Genomic DNA, 18,206 nt, shown 5'->3' with positions numbered 1-18,206 from the left:
TCCAAGCTGTATCTGTTGGAGGTGGGTTGGAGTTTACAGACTCTCGGGACAGAGCACAGTCCTGACGAACCCGGCGTCTTCCCTGGTTTGGGAGACGATCACATAACGTGAGATGAACGTTTGAACCGAAGACCACGTGGCAGCCCTACATATGTCCTGAATGGGAACATGGGCTAAAAAGCTGGCCAATGAGGTCTGCGCCCTTGTCGAGTGCGCACTCAGAATCGGCAGCGGGGGGACTCCAGCCAGGTCATAACAGGTACGAATACACAAGGTGATCCAGTTGGAGAGCCGCTGAGTAGAGACTGGCTGACCTCTCATGCGTTCAGCTGAGGCAATGAACAGCTGCGAGGACTTCCTGAATGGCTTAATCTGCTTCAGGTAAAAGGCCAGAGCTAGTCTCACATCCAGCATTTGGAGGTGGCGCTCCTCACTGGATGCATGGGGCTTGGAACCAAGCACCGGCAGGAAGATGTCCTGACCCCTGTGGTAGGTAGAGACCACCGTGGGGAGGAACGAAGGATGTGGTCGGAGCTGGACCTTATCCTTGTGGACCACCATGTACGGGGGCAAGAGGTGTGACCAGGAGTACGTAGCTAGCGGCTCAAACAGGGGACCTGTCAACCAGGCCAGCACCAAGTTCAGGTCCCACTGTGGGACTGGGGGCCTAACGTACAGGAAAAGACAATCCAATCCCTTGAAGAATCGGCCAGTCATAGATTGGGAGAATACCATGTGGCCCTGCACCAGTGGGTGGAAGGCCAATATGGCTGCCAAGTGCACCTTGACGGATGAGGGCACTAGGACCTGGGCTCTAAGATGAAGGAAGTAGTCTAAAATGAGCTGGATCGGAGCAGCCACGGGCGAAACACCCCAAACTGCTGCCCACTGAAAACTGAGACCACTTTGTCAAATAGGCCCAACATGTGGAGAGCCATCTTCTTTCCAAGAGGATGTACTGAACCCCTTCCGAGCATGTCTGTTCCTCCCGGCCTAACCACTGAGCAGCCACATTATAAGGTGGAATGCCACTAGGTTGAGGTGGAGGAGGCAGCACTGGTCCTGGGAGAACAAGTACAGGCAGGATGATAACGGCCACATGGCGGCGACCGCCAGGCTCCTGAGAGTCCTGTACCACTGTCGCCTGGGCCGTGCCGGGGCAAATCAGGAGCACCCAGGCCCTCTCAGTTTTTATCTTCTCCAAGACCTTGCCGATCAGCGGGAATGGCGGGGAAGGCACAGAGAAGCTGGCCCAACCAGCACAGGAGGAAGGCATCGGAGATGGCGCCTGCGTCCAACCCCTCCCTGAAGCAGAAGCGGGGACACCGGTGGTTCTGATGTGTCGCGAACAGGTCCACTTGGGGAGTGCCCCACAGTTGGAAAATCCTGGGCACCATCTCTGGGTGTAGTGACCACTCATGCTGAAAGGAGAAATCTCGGCTCAGGTGATCTGCCCGCGAGTTCCAGGTGCGAGGTAAGTGGTGGGCTTGTAGGCAAATATCGTGGGCTATACAGAAGTCCCACAATCTGAGGGCTTCCTAGCAGAGGAGCGAGCCCCGCCCTGCCTGTTGATGTAAAACATTTGAGGCCGGGTTGTCTGGCTTGGGTGGGAGTGTGCTGCGGCTTAAACTTGGTCCCGGCAGGGTCTTAAGCCTTGTGCAGGAATCTTTCAGGCCGTGCAATTTCACATCTATCTGTTCCACAAACGGGGCCTTGCCATCGAATGGAAGGTCCTGCAAGGACTTCTGCGCCTCTCTGGACAGCCAGACAGCAGGAGCCACGATGCCCTCCTCATGGACACTGCGGAGGCCATAGACCGTGCAGGTGTATCTGCGGCATCTGACGCTGCCTGAAGGGTCGCCCTGGCAGCCGCTGTACCCTCCTCCACCAGAGCTTTGAACTCCTTCTTGTCACAAATAAACTCATACCTCCCCAGGAGGGCTTGGTGGTTTGCCACCCTTAACTGGAAACTTGAGGATGAATAAACCTCTCCCCCGAATAAGTCCAGCCTCCTTGAGTCTTTATTTTTCTGAGTAGGGGCCGGTTCACCCTACCTCTCCCTGTGGTTGACCGATTTGACCACCAGGGAATTGGGGGCAGGGTGGGTGTACAGGTATTCATACCCCTTGACAGGCACAAAGTACTTCCATTCCTCCCTCTTAGAGATGGGGGGCAAGGAAGCCAGGGTTTTCCACAAGGCGTTTTAAAGCTTTGCCACCCCTTCATGGAGTGGGAGGGCCACCCTGCCCGGTGCCAAGCCCAAGAAGATGTTGAAGAGAGAATCCGAGGGTTCCTCTACCATCTTGGCTTGAAGTTGAGGCTTGATGCCACCCCTTTCAACAGTTTCTGGTGGGCCTTAGAGTCCTCCTGCGGAACAGGTGGAGGAGGGGCCATAACTGCCTCATCAGGGGAGGATGAGGATGGGGATGCGGTACTCTGAGTACCTACCAGTGCCGGAGGTCCCACCACTTGGTCGCCCTCCGGGCACAGAACCAGAGATGAACACCCCACCAACTCCTTCCTGGGAGGCTAAGATAGGGAGGCCGATGGTCTCTCCGAGGTCCCGGCCACCGAGCAAGCCATCACCGGGCTGTTTCGGGGGTCACGGGGCCATTGGTATCACGGTGCCGGCCAAGGAGCCCAGTGGCACTTCACCTGCTGTGGCACCGGTGGAGCAGGCTGCTCAGCCTGACTAGCCTGTCCCATCAACTGACGACTATGAAGGCAGGCCGGGCTGGCGTACAACTTGCCACTGTCCTGGGACTGGGAGGAGCGGTGGCATCAGGAACGGTGCGGACCATGAGACTGTGATCCCGGCATGCAGGAGTGGGAGTACCACCAGTAGCAGCTGCTCCATGAAGGGCTCTGCAACGGGGAGGTGCCAGCAATCGACACCTGGGACTACGGGAGCAGTCGCATGGTGGGGTCCTGGAGCGAGACTAAGAATGGGAACAGAGTTGATGCTCGTACTGCGATGGGCTATGATAGCCTCTTGGAGACGAGGACCTCTAGTGCTGTCTGTCCTGGTCTCAACGGGGCATGCTCTCCTTGCGAGGTCCACGGTCCCTCGAGGTGGAGCGGGGCCTGGAACCCCTTCCAGTTGTTACCCAGACAGACAATCTGGTGGGAGTCGATGGGAACCGGCACGGGGCAGTCGCTGAGTGGCGAACAGCATCGGGAACATTCCCTAGACTGCGAACGGTACCGACCAGGCAGCGATTGCGGAGATCCAAGCGGTGGCATGCCTCTGGACCAGGGAGCCAACAGTGGTGGTGCCCCTGGTACCAGCAGAGACATAATGTCCCGGGCTGCTTGCAGGGCGTGAAGGGCACCCGGACGTCTGCGGAGGTCAGCACAGAGTGGACCGGGCTGCTTTGCTCAACCTGAGTCAGAGGCCTGGAGGCCAGCGGGAATCAAGAACTGCCCAACGTGGGTCTAGTCTCTCACCCGGTCTTGCTCTGGTGTCTTGGTGAAGAAGACCTCTTCTTAGACTTTTTGGCGTGCCCTGCAGACGGGGAGCAGTGCCGGCCGGTAGAAGGCACTGAAGGATCACTGAGCACCGATGCCGTGGTACTCGGTGCCGACTCGGAACAGTGCACTGGAGTCAGGGTCAACGCCAACTCCATCAGAATGGCTCGGAGCCAAATGTCCCTTTGGACTTGAAGGATCTGCAAATCTTGCAGCAATCGCTGAGCTGGTTTTCCCTCAGATAGTGTAAATAGTCCACGTGCAGATCATGCACTGGCATCGACTGCCTGCAAGTGTCGTACAACTTATAACCTGGGGCACGGGGCATGCCCCAACCCGGGCGCACTAAACTAACATGAAACTAAACTACTTTAACTACAGGTACTACTAACTATGAATGAACAAGAGTTCAAGAGGGAAGCTGCAGCCAAGCTGGAGCAGAGCAGTTCCAACACACCTTTACTGGCAGCAAGAAGGAACTGAGGGTGGGGGGAGCGCACAGAGCCCCTTATACCACACCACAGAGGTGCCACTCCAGGGGTCGCTAGGGGTGCTCCCCTACTGGTTCGGCTAGGGGAAAAACTTTCAGCATCAGTGCACGTGGCGAACGTGCACACCTACTGTGGAATGCACATGAGCAATCACTCAAAGAAGAATTAATTTTTCTGGTTTCTGAAGTACATAACGGGGGCCTTTTAAAAAAATTATTTATACACCATGCACGATGATGGTGCAGTATAAACAACCATTACAATCATACTACTACTTTATTACCTTCAAGTGCCCTGACCACGAGTAGAACTGATGGGCTAGTGTCAACAGTTTGCACTTGTAGTAGCATAAAATAGTCTTTGAAGAATATTACTTTGGAGATGCAATAAAGATGTTCAGCATTCCCTGCAGTAGTTCTTTTTGCCTATCATGTTTGCCTGCCTGACAGTATAAATATTAACAACTGCCTCTTCATTTTCAGTGGTACTTGTAGCTGTAGTACAGATCCCTGAGAGATTCGTTCACTGGATACAGACTGAGCTGAATGAGCTGGTTAGGTTTAGAATCCATAGAGAGTTATATCACATCCAGCATTGTAATAACTAAATACCTTAGACTTCCCCTCTTATTGTCATAGATGGCAGCCCTGTCACCGGGGTACAATGCCACAAGCAGGGACATTCCTGCACAGGGAAGGGGTAGGCGATCTCTGTCTGACTGACAGCCAAGGAGACTGCAAGGGAGATGAGCAGTCTGAGGAGTCCTCTGAGAGCTTTGAAATTGAGGTATCTATCTGGAATCAAGGCTCTTCTGGTCTGAAGTCATACTTCCCACACAGAATAGGGGTACATAGCCCCCCATAACCCATGACTCTTCAACCCTCAGCACCTAATGTTTTGGTGGCTCTCAGCGAGTCTCTACAAGTCTCACATGTATCTGCCTCCTCTGCAGACAACTCTATAAGGGTTACTGAAAACAGGGGCTTTCACTGTCCAGAACTGTCAATCTAACACCGTTCTTTGAAGAATATTTTTAACAATCAATACTCGGTCTATTAACTTTTGCAAACTCTGAACTAAAAGGAGCCACATCTCTGGCAGCTACTGCACATTACACACGCAGTGAGATAAAATCCTGACAGTATTACAAATGTAAGTAAGAAGATTAAAATATAAGTAGTTGCAAACATATTTATGAAAATAAAAATGCAGTTGTAATGTTAAGTCATGAGATTATCAAAGCAAATAACTTCCTGTTTTCAAGCATGCATGTTTCATCATATGGTTGAAGAAAGCATCCAAGCAAACATATATTTAGATACATACGTTTTATTGTTATATGGTCGATTCTCACAGATCTCTGGCGACAGATAGTAGGGTGTCCCTACACACGTACGAGCAAGCTCCATAGTACTAATGAAAGATAGAAAACAAAAGAAACGTAAGTGATAAAGAGTTTATTCTAAAAGTAGGGGAAAGGGCTTGTATGTAACCAGGAAAAGAGCACATAGAGGCTATCATTTCTGCTCAAAAGTATATGAATGCCAGTTTAGTACATTAATTTAGATACTGCAAGGACAAAATGAAAACACTCTCCAGCTCTCTGTTAAAATGGTTGTGTAATTCTATAGTAGAAAATGCCTGTGTTCCAATATAAAGCTCAGGAATTCTCTCTCTCCTCACCCCATACCAGTGTTGCAATCACCATTCCTGGAGAAATGATTATCACTAAGGCTAAGATTTTGTCATGGATATTTTCAGTAAAAGTAAGAGACAGGTCACGGGCTTCTGTGGATTTTTCTTTATCGTCTGTGACCTGTTTGTGACTTTTACTAAAAATATCCATGATAAATCGGAAGCGGCTGGGTAGCTGCAGGGTGGCCAGTGGAAGCTCAGAGCTCCAGGGTCCCTCGGCCCCACTGTAGGTGTCAGGGAGCTGTGGGGTACCCCCTGCCTGTGCTGGCTGGGAGTTGCAGGGTACCCCAACTGCCAAGACAGTTTGGAGCTTGGCGACCTGCTGCCTCAGGTGCTGGGCATATCTCACAGCTCCCTGCTACTGTGGGAGGCGGTGGGACCCTGCAGCTCCCAGCTGCCAGGGCTGACGGCACAGATGTCTTTGGACATCACGGCTCCCATAACCTCCATGAAAAAATCATAGCTTTAATCATCACTAATACAGGATTTTAAAAGCAGACAACAGTGCAGCAAGATTTTATGACGCACCAGATGGTTTTGCAATATATCCATTAAACCATGAAACAGTGTTGTCCTAGATGTGAGTATCCCACCCAAACCAGGACGGAAAGGAGGGAGTGCTTCCTAGGGTTTGCATGTCCTATTTTCTGTCACTGACTTGCTGTGTAACCTTGGTCAAATCACTGTACATCTAAATTTTCAAGAGTGGACACTAATACTGGGGTGCCTTCATTCTTGGCTGTCAAACTTGAGACACGACAGCCTCATTTTCAGAAGTGCTGAGCACGCACAACTCCCACTGAAAGTTTAGCACCTAGCCTCTCTGTGGCTCTGATTCCCCATTTGCAAAAAAGAAGATGAAAATGCTTCCGAGCATCCAGGAGGTTGTGATGCTTAAGCCATTCATGTTTGTATAGTAAACTTGTTTGATGAATGGTGTTACTGAACTAGAAAATATTTTTCTTGTAATTTTCTTATTCCATGAAGACTATTAAAATACTGTAGAAAAAGTCTGTACTGACATAAAGCATGAGGTTTGCCTGCCATCTATTTTAGGTATTTATGTGGCTCCCGTTACTGTAGTACAGGGGTGAGTAAACTTTTTGGCCCGAGGGCCACATCTGGCAATAGAAATTGTATGGCGGGCCATGAATGCTCACAAAATTGGATTTGCGGTGTGTGTAGGGGGGTGAGGGCTCTGGTTGGGGTGCGGGCTCCAGGGTGGGCCCAGAAATGAGGAATTCAGGGTGGGGGAGGGGGCTCCAAGCTGGAGCAGGGTAGTGGGGTTGGTTGGCTGCCCCTAGACATAGGAGCCGGAAAGGGGCCATATCGCTGCTTCTGGGAGGGACATGGAGCAGCCCTCGAACCTGCTCCCTGGCTGAAGCACCGGAGTGGGGACATGCCGCTGCTTCTGGGAGCTTCCCGCCACCCTGCTCCCCAGCGAGAGGACGAGGGCCGGATTAAAATGGCTGGCAGTTTGCCCACCCCTGCTGTAGTATCTCAACACCTCACAATCTTCAGTGTAGTTATTCTCACAACAGCTCTGTGAGGCAGGGAAGTACTATTATCTGCATTTTACAGTTGGGGGACTGAGGCACAGAGATGCTAAGCAATTTTCCCACAGTCACAAAGGAAGTCTGCAGTGGAACAGTGACTTGAACCCAGATCTCCTGAGTTGTAAACTAGTGCCTTAGCCACCGGACCATCCTTCCACCAGACAGCTCATATTCTCTTTTAGGTTTATCTTCTTATAAACACCTCTTAAAGAAAATAAAATATGTACCATTCTGGATACATTCTGTGCAGTCTTAGGGCCTTTTCCTGCTCCCATTGAAGTCTATGACAAAAATTCTCATTGATTTCCACAGGGCAGTATCAGACCCTTAGTCCCCTGGACTGCATTAGACACAACACATTTTCAATCTGTACCTGGTCTTTAGGAACAGTGACATTTTTTCAGGGGTGGCATTACGTACAGGACACAAATTGCATAAAAAAGATGCTTACTTGTTCAACATTCTTGCTATGCCAAAATCCCCAAGCTTTGCTACCATTCCATTATTGCTAAGGAAAATGTTCTGCAAATAAAGAAGAAACCGATATGCGTTGATGAAACATGGAAGAATTTCCTAAGTATGCATTTTTGTGACTGGGTAAAATCAAGAACTGTAATTCCCCAAGTTTACTACCTGAGCTTTTATGTCTCTGTGTAAAACCTTCCTGTCATGAATATGCTTCAGTCCTAAGGAAATCTGCACAAACCAAGCCAGAATCTATAGTGAAAAACAAAAGATATAAGACTCTGTAAATCTGCACCGCTGTGATTTCCAGTGGAATGTCTTACTGAAAAATATAAAACAAAAACAAAAGAAAACCTAAAGTACACACTGCATATTCACAAAAAAGAGGGAAAAATAAACAGAGCTGTTAATATCAACTTGAGTGACTGGACTCGTTTAATCAATTTTCCAATTTTAATATTATCAGTAAATAATATGCAGACAAATACATGATCCTACAGTCCTTATTCCAACAAATCTTCCAGTAACTGCAGTGAGAGTTCTGCCTGAATAAGGAATGTGGAATCGAACCCAAGGCAGCCTTTTACTTAGGAAGGAGTGAGTTCAAATTTTAGTTCAGATCACATTTGAAAAGGAGTTATACAATCTCATCCTAATCCTCAGTGTTGGAAACCATTAAACCACCATACAATTTTGATGACATTTATGATCCCTTGTCAAGAAAGGCCCAGGAACAGAAAAACAGATTGTCGGTTAGAAATGTGAGTAAACGGCAGAGTTGTATAAGCTTGCATAGCAACTTCTCGCACTATCTCTGTCATAAGCCACAGCTATTATCTCCTTACGTTGGTCCTGATCTAAAAAAGCACTTAAGTTCATACTTAATATTAAACACGTGGTTAAGTACTTTCCTGGATCAAGACCTTTGGGAAGCAGTCAGACATATACTTCAGTCTATCCCTATTCAGGAAAACACTTAAACATATGCTTAACTTTACAACACATGCATACAGCCCATCGACTTCATGATTTCATTCAGGAAATCAACGTTATTCAGGAAGCACTTACGCACCTGCTTAGCTGTGCTAAGTTGTGATTCCTTGATTTGGAGCCTTTCATGAGCACTAAAGTCGTACATACATTTGAAAATATATAAGCACATTACGGGGACTAAATATACTTGGGTAGCTTGCTTTGCTTCTTTAGTCTGGGGATTTTTTTGTTTTTGTCTGCCATGCCCCTTTTTTGTCTGCTCTTCCTTTGTCTGTCTTCTGATGTCACATTTCCTGTTAGTTTGGCTCTGTATTTTGTTACTCTCTTTTGTTGTCAGCATTCTTTTTTATTGTTGGTTCCCTATTTTGTATTTTTCTTATTTGTGATTTTGTCCTCTTATATAAATTTCATTCTTTCTTGTGTTCCGTCTGCTTCTAATAACTGAATGAGACAGACAATCCACAATTAACCCTCGGTTAACTCCCAACTGATTGCCGCACCACTGACTCCCTTTTTCTCTACCACTTCAATGGAAAAAAGAGAAGTGAAGAGATTTATTTTTCTATTTAAATGTTAGATTGAGAGTAGACCGAGAGTCATATTTTAAGGCCAGACTTATCTGGATTTCTTTTTGGGCACGTGCAGTTTTACAACTAGTTATTTTCACCAGCAATTTAGGTCACTAGGTATCTAAATTCTTGATTGTACCTGCAAAATGGAAATCAGTGTCTGAAAAAACTAGCCCTGAGTGCTGTACTCTGAAGTGCAATGCCTGATAGAAAAGTATGCTTCAGCTAGTGGAAGGGAGGTCAAAAAGCAGCATGTATGAGAATGAGAGGAGTAAAGTCAAGGATGGGAAACAGTCATGATTCCATTCCATCCACTAAATATATATACACATATTTCTGAGCTAATATATACTGGAATAGGTCAGAAGGCTGGTTTAACAATTCTGAATCCTATTACTGAATATCATGGGTGAAATCCTGACCCCACTTCAATCAGTAGGAGTTTTGCCATTGACTTCAATGGGGCCAGTATTTCACCCCATCTAGGTAACATTGTTGTGTCTACAAGACATAGCCTTGATCTACATTACTCCTTACCTTCCATTTCAAATGTCATTTCTAAGGAGAGATCTTTTCTCTAGCTCTTAACTGAAAAATCACTAAATTCTCACAAAAAGCAGAAGGGCTTAGCTACATGTCTCTTGTGACTGTAACGATAAAGACAAGAAACTGCATCATGTATTGGATAGTCCTAAACATGCATATTAGGATATAAATCCTTTCCTCCAAAAATAACCCCTTTACCTGGTCCTCATCAAACAACACTCCATGTTGCATATTGATCCGTCTCATCAGATCACCTCCACCACAATATTCCATCACAATGTACAGTTTATTCTTTTCTGCAAGAAAAGATAGAGGTTTTTCTACCTACTTCATTGATATTAGTAGATACAGCAATTAATTATTTTGGTTACAGCTGTTGTGTTTGGGTTTTGGGTTTGTTTTTTTAGCTTTTGATCCTCTATCTCTACCTTCTTGCCCCCAAAGATTTCTGGTAAGATGAATGCTTTTGGTGACCAACAGGGAAAAACTAATTACAGTAAACAAGACATAAAAGAGATGGAGATTTGCTAAAGTAGAGCTTTACAGCTTAATTTACGTTCAGGATGATTCCCATATCCTCAAATGTTCTTTCCTACTCACCCCTCATTGTGACAAAGTGAATTTATTTCCACCAGTAATTGTGGCCAATATATAGTCAACCAATTCTTCCCCATCATCGCATGTGCAATATCCTAGAGCCCATAAATGAAAGTTATGCTGGCTTCCAAGTTTTGTGTGGATCCAGCAACAGACTTCATATGCTATTCAATGTTATCCAAAAGCTTTTGCACAGTGTTTAGTTTCTTATGTGTGAGAACTATTCCATGGGTCATGGATTCTTTCAGTTTCTTAGCAGAGCTTCCCCAAGAAGAGGGATGTGTCCTCGAGAAACAAGCTGCTCCATCTTTGGGCCTAGGTTGCCACAGCCCAAAACATCCTCTTTAGAGGGATTCTGCTTCCCCTTTGGCATTTTGCTAACCCATGTTTATTCCTGAGGGGATACTTTAATAGTGTAGTAGACAGAGCAATCACTACGGCAGCGATCAATGCTCTGAGATCAATCCATCAGCAGTCGATTTAGTGGGTCTAGTAAAGACCCCCCAAATCAACTGCAGCTCGTTCTCCAGTTGACCCCCTGTACTCTACCACCGACAAGAAGAATAAGGTAAGTGGATGGGAGATTTTCTCCCATCTGCCGCCAGCAGTGTAGACCCCGCAGTAACTCAACTTAAATTACGTCGACTCCAGCTACGTTACATAGTGTGGGTCAACTTACTGTGGTAGTGTAGACATAGCCGAAGACTGTCTGGGACAGGCGTCCAATGGGGCTTTGATACCCTGGGAGGAGAGGACTATAGTGACCTGGCTGAAGGGCTGAGTCAAAAAGGAGTACCCTGGGTCGCAGAGAGAGAGAGGGGCCATGGTGCAAGGCAAGGGGTGTCTTACCTGGAAGAAGCTAATCCCCTAAACAGCCAAGAGGGGGTGCCCTAGCGATGAGTGGTACCGCGTAACAATAAGCAAGACACAAACACACAAGGCTTAAAATATTAAAAGAGAAACACACACACACACACACACATACACAGAGAAAACAAAAATGGAGGGGAAAGTTGCATAGTACATCTTTTTCCAACCATTACTCCTGGCTGTAAATAGCTCAATAAGGCTGTAAGCTTGTTTCTTTTTTGTCAATAAAACACCATGCATACTTCAAGTGCTATAGAAGTAATACCTAATAACTTGGTCCAATTCCAGAAGTCATTTATGCGTACAAAACACTTAAGCTACTTTTCTTCAGGTTCCTAGGTCAGTAAAGTATTTTAATCTCACATAAAATCACAAACAAAATAAAGTTAAACTAAAACCTTGAAGAGAACTGTAGAATGTTACTATATTTGGGTGCTTCATCTTAGCCAGAAGAATTACTTCTTTCTGAGATGCTTCTTTTTCTTTCACAGGCATCTAAAGAGAGTTTAAAAAAAACAAAACTGTAAAATGCCAATTTCCTAGTAAAAATTTTTTCTACATAAAGCTCATATCAAAACAGCCATAGGAGATTACATTAAATAAGTGGTAGTGGATCTAAATGTTGCAAGAGTTATTTAAAGGGTTTTATGCATATACAGTGAAAAATACAAGTTCTGATATTTGAAAATATATTGACACTGACTTTTTAAGACTCTGATCCTGAAAACACTTAAGCAGGTGTGTAAATTTACTCATGTGAGTAGTCCTAATTAGTCAAAGGGACTTTTCTCACATAAGCGAAGTTAGGCCCACGCTTGTGTGTTAGCAGGAGCAGGACCCATGTGACTTACGTTCTTGGTATGGGTAAGTTTATATGAACAAAATACAAAGGAAAAATATTGAAAAATACTCCTCTTAAGTGTTATCCACTTTTCCAATATTTTGGGTGAAAGCCTAGCACTACTGAAGTCAATAGCAAAAACTCCCATTGACTTCAGTAGAGATAAGATTTCACCCTTAGTGTTCTTCTTAAAGCACCACATGCTGAAGTCTAGTGATTTGCTGAGAATCCCATCTTTCATTTAAAGGTTGAAAATGTAACCTATGTGTACACAGGAGGGTGAGAAACCAAAAGGTAGATAAAAAGAACTGAAAATCTTTTCTTTTTTTTAAAGTCTTGTAATTTTTTAACATGACTCATGATTTTTGAATGCTCAGGTTTGGCAATTTTTTAAAATTATTGATCTTAAAGCTGTGTACAGCCAAAATCTGAAGTCTTGTATACCTAGCAAATGTTGATTATTGTATTGCTGGTGACTACAGTTTAGAGAGAATTTGTACAGTTTTTGTATCCAGGTAATTTTTAGGTTGTAAAGTCTCTGGTACTGAGTATGGACGTTGTATAACGATTTTCAGACCTGGACTATAAAAATGTATTCTTCTATTGCAGCTGCCTAATACATCGCACACACACTAATTCACATTAATCACTAAGAGGACGGCTTCTCTCCCCTCATTGTGAATTACTTAATTTTGAAAATAAGTGAACAAACAGTGAAAAAGCAGAGTAACACATCACAAAATGTACTTTGTCCAGTTATTCTGAGAGCAGTAGCTTCATTTTAATTATATGTTCTATCATATTTTACTCAGTCATATTTTTAAATTATGACGTTTAGAAATAAATTAATTGAAATGGCTTGAAGACTAAAACATGTTGTATTAATAAAGTTCAATTCATAGTTATCTTTTGAGAAATTGAAACACAAGTAAATAAAATGTAAACAAATTTTGGTGGAGAAAACAGGAATACTCACAATTAGTAACCATTATACTCAGTGGTAAATGTTTGGCAGGGATATGCCCATAATTTCTATACTTGCTATCATACTCTACATATAGATAAGTCTGAACTAACTGGAATTATTTTTATGGGCATGTTTTTATTATGTTAAATTTGTACATGTAATCATACTTGCAAATCACTAAATTAATAGACAAATTGAACAGTCTTTTAGAAATTTTAACCTTACATAGTCAACCTATAATCGTACAGGAAATAAAAAACTCCAAAGTTTACATTGCAGTAACACATAGCACTATAACCAATTAAATAAAAACCATCAGTATTATATAGGGTTGCTTTTGTTGTTTTTACCTTTGTTAAATTGATCTCTTTGATAACAGATTGGTGGTTATCTACCTTTCCTTTTGCTAAGAATACTTTGCCAAAGGCTCCTTCCCCAATCATTTTAATAATTTCATATTTATCCATGATGTCTTTGTCTTAAAGCAGTGTCTAAAATACAAAAAAAAAGTCCCAAATATGAGGGTTTCAAAGGTAATCGGTATTCTGAAAATATTCTAAGGGATTTCACACATTGCTGAAGTCACAAATTTGAAGAATTTAATCACAATCACAATTGTTGTCACCAACTGGAAACAACGGGATTGGTGTGCCCCGTATTTAATTAAACCAGCTTTTCCAAATGTAAGAATGCTGAGCCCCCCATACCTTCTGGAAAATAAAACCAGTTACAACTCCCTCAGCACCAAGTGGTGTTAGACATCTACTCAAAATGTGCTGAAACTAATTCTATAGTATTAATGACATCACATGATTTCTCTTTCCTTATAAGCTTCGAGGCTCAGTGAAATAGTTAAAAGCATTAGCACCAAGTATTATCACTGGCATCTGAAATGAACGTGGACGTTCATACTGCAGCTACCAGACAAACAGGCAGCACTGGCTGCCCCCCACAGCCAGGACTGCGTTTGCAGGGTCGTCTGGCAACCAGCTAGAGAGACTCAGACGCAAGCTAGGCTCTGGGATGGGGGGACCCGCGCTTCGGGAAAGGCGGGATCCGACCGCGGACACCTGTAGCCAGGCCCCAGGCGGGGCTGGGGCAGCCTTGGTTTGCAGCCCCCCCCCTACACAAAGTCTCCCTGTTTGCCGCTATTTACAGCCTCTTGGTGCAGTCTGGCGGGGGGGGGGAGCGCTCTGCCTCCAGCGCCCCCCCCCCCGGGTGCTGTGGGAGCCACGGGGTTATCCCTGAGTCCTCGCCCTGCCCGGCCTCCCCTCCCCGCGCGCTCCGTTGCCATGGGGCCGGGACGCGCCAGACCCGCCGCTCAGCGCGGTCCCTCGTTCAGCCCCCCGCGCGGCGCCGAGGCGGGTCGAGACCGGGGTGCCCTGTACCTGTGTGCCGCAGCCGGGCCGGGCCCCGCGGCAATGAGAGCTGCGCGGGGGGGGGGGGGGAGCACAAGGAGGAGCCCGGGCTCTCCGAGGGGGGAGGAGCCTGGATAATATAGTGCTCTGACCCCTCCTGGGATTCTCTCAGCGCAGCCCCCTCACCCAGGGGCCAGTGTCCTCACCGCACCCCCATCACTCACTGTTCCCAGCCACTATGTCCTCACTGCACCCCATCTCCCAATGCACCCCATCATCCAGTGTCATCACTATACCCCATCACCCAGTGTACCACCTCACTGTCCTCACTGCACTCCCATCACCCAGTGTTCCCACTCCCAGCCACTGTGTCCTCACTGCACCCCCATCTCCCAATGCACCCCATCATCCAGTGTCATCACTATACCCTATCACCCAGTGTACCACCTCACTGTCCTCACTGCACTCCCATCACCCAGTGTTCCCACTCCCAGCCACTGTGTCCTCACTGCACCCCCATCTCCCAATGCACCCCATCATCCAGTGTCATCACTATACCCTATCACCCAGTGTACCACCTCACTGTCCTCACTGCACTCCCATCACCCAGTGTTCCCACTCCCAGCCACTGTGTCCTCACTGCACCCCCATCTCCCAATGCACCCCATCATCCAGTGTCATCACTATACCCTATCACCCAGTGTACCGCCTCACTGTCCTCACTGCACTCCCATCACCCAGTGTTCCCACTCCCAGCCAGTGTCCTCACTGCACCCCCATCTCCCAATGCACCCCATCATCCAGTGTCATCACTATACCCTATCACCCAGTGTACCGCCTCACTGTCCTCACTGCACTCCCATCACCCAGTGTTCCCACTCCCAGCCAGTGTCCTCACTGCACCCCCATCTCCCAATGCACCCCATCATCCAGTGTCATCACTATACCCTATCACCCAGTGTACCGCCTCATTGTCCTCACTGCACTCCCATCACCCAGTGTTCCCAGCCACTGTGTCCTCACTGCACCCCCATCTCCCAATGCACCCCATCACCCAGTGTACCACCTCACTGTCCTCACTGCACTCCCATCACCCAGTGTTCCCACTCCCAGCCACTGTGTCCTCACTGCACCCCCATCTCCCAATGCACCCCAATCATCCAGTGTCATCACTATACCCTATCACCCAGTGTACCGCCTCACTGTCCTCACTGCACTCCCATCACCCAGTGTTCCCACTCCCAGCCACTGTGTCCTCACTGCACCCCCATCTCCCAATGCACCCCATCATCCAGTGTCATCACTATACCCTATCACCCAGTGTACCGCCTCACTGTTCTCACTGCACTCCCATCACCCAGTGTTCCCAGCCACTGTGTCCTCACTGCACCCCATTTTCAAAAGATCACAAACTGGCTGGAGAGACATAGGCCTTTATTGAAAGTTATTATAGTCCCTAAAGCTACATTCAGGCAAGATCAATTATTTCTACTATAAAACATCTGTATTTTTAATCAAAAAGAAACACCTTGCATATTATTCTTTTAGTGCTACCATTCCTCACTTGCCACACTGTGATCTTTTAAACAGTGTTGCTCTCCCGGGCATTTCTACAGAACAAGCATATATTTAATTTATTATTAAGATATTCAGATTTGTTCATTGGATTGCAGTTTTAATTTTTATCAAGTATATTTTTTCTCCATTCTGATGTGTATGAAACTTACACATTCAGAACTAATCAACTTGAAAACTGTTGATTTAGCAGTAAAAAAATTAAAATCCAAATTTGGATTACATACATTTAACAACTGTAATTTATATATTGTACATATAATTGTTATATTATATATTCAGTCACTGTATGTGGCCATCATCTTCAATTCAGATACCCAGTCAGGATCATCTTCCTCTTCAAAATCCCTAAAAACAGATTAAAAGAATAAATTCTCAAATCTAAAATTATACAGTCATAAAAATCTTGACTACTATTTTTCCTTCTTCCACAATTATCCCATGTATCACATTGAATTACAGTCAAAATAACCTAATTACAAAAGGTATATTCCTTACACCTTTGTGATTAGGGAATGGAAAGGTATTTTTTGAATTCATTCCAATTATAGCTTTCATAAGAAAACAAAGAGAAGGTCCCAGATCTACAAAAGGGACTAAGGGGTTGCAATGCTGAGCATCATGGCATCTAACTTTTAAGCACCTAGAAAATTACATGAACAACACTGTGATCCAGAAAGCCTGAGTTAGATATCTATGCTCTCATATAATGAATGGGGAGAGATAGGTGGCTTAGAACGTGATCCTTTAAGCCAGTATGCTAGGCAGAGAGCCACATAAATAAAAGAACGGGAGAAGCCAACAAGAGGAGCGTGTGCTAAGCCTTTCAGAAAGCCTTTGATAAGGTCCTTCACCAAAAACTCTTAAGCAAACTAAGGCCTCGTCTACACTACAGGAGAAATTCAATCTAAGCTACGCAATTTGAGTTACAGTGAATAGTGTAACTCAAATCGACATATCTTAGATCAACTTACTGGGGGGTCTACATTATGCAATGTCAATGGGAGATGCTCTCCCATCGACTCTCCCTACTCTTCTCTATCCAGTGGAGTACAGGAGTCGCTGGGAGATCGATCTGCAGTCGATTTAGCGGGTCTTCACTAGACTCACTAAATCGACTGCCAGTGCACCACTCGCCCCTCCCTAGATCACCCGTAAGTATAGACAAGCACTAAGCAGACATGGGATAAGAGGGAAGGTCCTCTCATGGATCAGTAACTGGTTAAAAGACAGGAAACAAAAAGTATGAATAAACTGTCAATTTTCATAATGGAGAGAGATAAATAGCAGGGTCCCCCAGTTATCTGTACTGGGACCTGTGTTGTTTAACATACTCATAAATGATCTGGAAAGGGGAGTGAACAGTCAGCTGGCAAAATTTGTAGACAATATAAAATTACTCAAAAAAGCTGACTTCGAAGAGAAAGGGATCCCACTAAACTGGGTGACGGGGCAACAAAATGGCAGATGAAATTCAAATGTTGATAAATGCAAAGTAATGCACATTAGGAAAAATAATCCCAGCTATACAAACAAAAAGATGGGGTGTAAATTAGCTATTATTGCTCAAGAAAGAAGTGATTAGGGGTGTGGAACAGCTTCCATATGAGAAGAGAGAAAAAAGATTGGACTGTTCATCTTAAAAAAGAGATGACTAAAAGGGAGATATGATAGAGGTCTATAAAATAACGAATGGTGCGGCAAAAGTAAATGGGGAAGTGTTATTTACCCCTTCACACACCACAAGAACTAGGGGTCACCCAATGAAATTAATAGGCAGCAGGTTTAAAAAACAAACAAAATGAAGTGCTTCTTCATACAACACTCAGTGAACCTGTAGAACTTGCTGCCATGTGATGTGGTGAAAACCAAAAGTATAACTGGGTTAAAAACAAATTAGATAAGTTCATGGATGAACTTATCCATGGTTCACCAATGGTTATCAGCCAAGACGGTCAGGGATGCAATTCCAAACCTCTAACTGCCAGAAACTGGGACTGGACAATAGGGGATGCATCACTTAATAATTGCCCTGTTCTGTTCATTCCCTCTGAAGCGTCTAGCACTGGCCACTGTCAGAAGACAGGATACTGGGCTAGATGACCATTGGTCTGACCCAGTATGGCCGTTCTTATGTCAATACTGAACAACAGTAAGGAAATCTGTAATTTATTTAATTTTGACATCACTGGTATGTATAAATATGGTACTTATT

At 45.3% G+C, this 18,206-nt stretch overlaps 2 protein-coding genes across 6 annotated transcripts in view; both read right to left on the bottom strand.

Annotated features, from left to right (window-relative positions):
• The window catches only part of LOC115652307 (serine/threonine-protein kinase Nek5-like), a 42,106-nt gene extending 27,612 nt beyond the window's left edge, over positions 1-14,494 (bottom strand). Inside the window, exons 1-7 of the mRNA XM_030564191.1 lie at positions 14,447-14,494; positions 13,409-13,549; positions 11,649-11,745; positions 9,982-10,079; positions 7,844-7,927; positions 7,662-7,732; positions 5,286-5,372 (exon numbers count right to left, since the gene is read on the bottom strand). Coding sequence (XP_030420051.1) covers positions 5,286-5,372; positions 7,662-7,732; positions 7,844-7,927; positions 9,982-10,079; positions 11,649-11,745; positions 13,409-13,525 — 554 coding nt within the window. The 5' untranslated portion in view covers positions 13,526-13,549; positions 14,447-14,494. The remainder of the gene's footprint in view (positions 1-5,285; positions 5,373-7,661; positions 7,733-7,843; positions 7,928-9,981; positions 10,080-11,648; positions 11,746-13,408; positions 13,550-14,446) is intronic.
• A 1,358-nt stretch (positions 14,495-15,852) lies between these two features.
• Positions 15,853-18,206, bottom strand: part of LOC115652287 (serine/threonine-protein kinase Nek3-like) — a 62,154-nt gene continuing 59,800 nt past the window's right edge. For all 5 annotated transcript variants that reach the window (XM_030564167.1, XM_030564140.1, XM_030564177.1 and 2 more), the window contains one exon: positions 15,853-16,339. In XM_030564167.1, coding sequence (XP_030420027.1) covers positions 16,270-16,339 — 70 coding nt within the window. In that variant the 3' untranslated portion in view covers positions 15,853-16,269. The remainder of the gene's footprint in view (positions 16,340-18,206) is intronic.

The sequence above is a fragment of the Gopherus evgoodei genome, chromosome 1 (assembly GCF_007399415.2).
Source record: "Gopherus evgoodei ecotype Sinaloan lineage chromosome 1, rGopEvg1_v1.p, whole genome shotgun sequence".
NCBI lineage: Eukaryota > Metazoa > Chordata > Testudines > Testudinidae > Gopherus > Gopherus evgoodei.
This window is presented reverse-complemented; position numbering and strand designations above follow the sequence as displayed.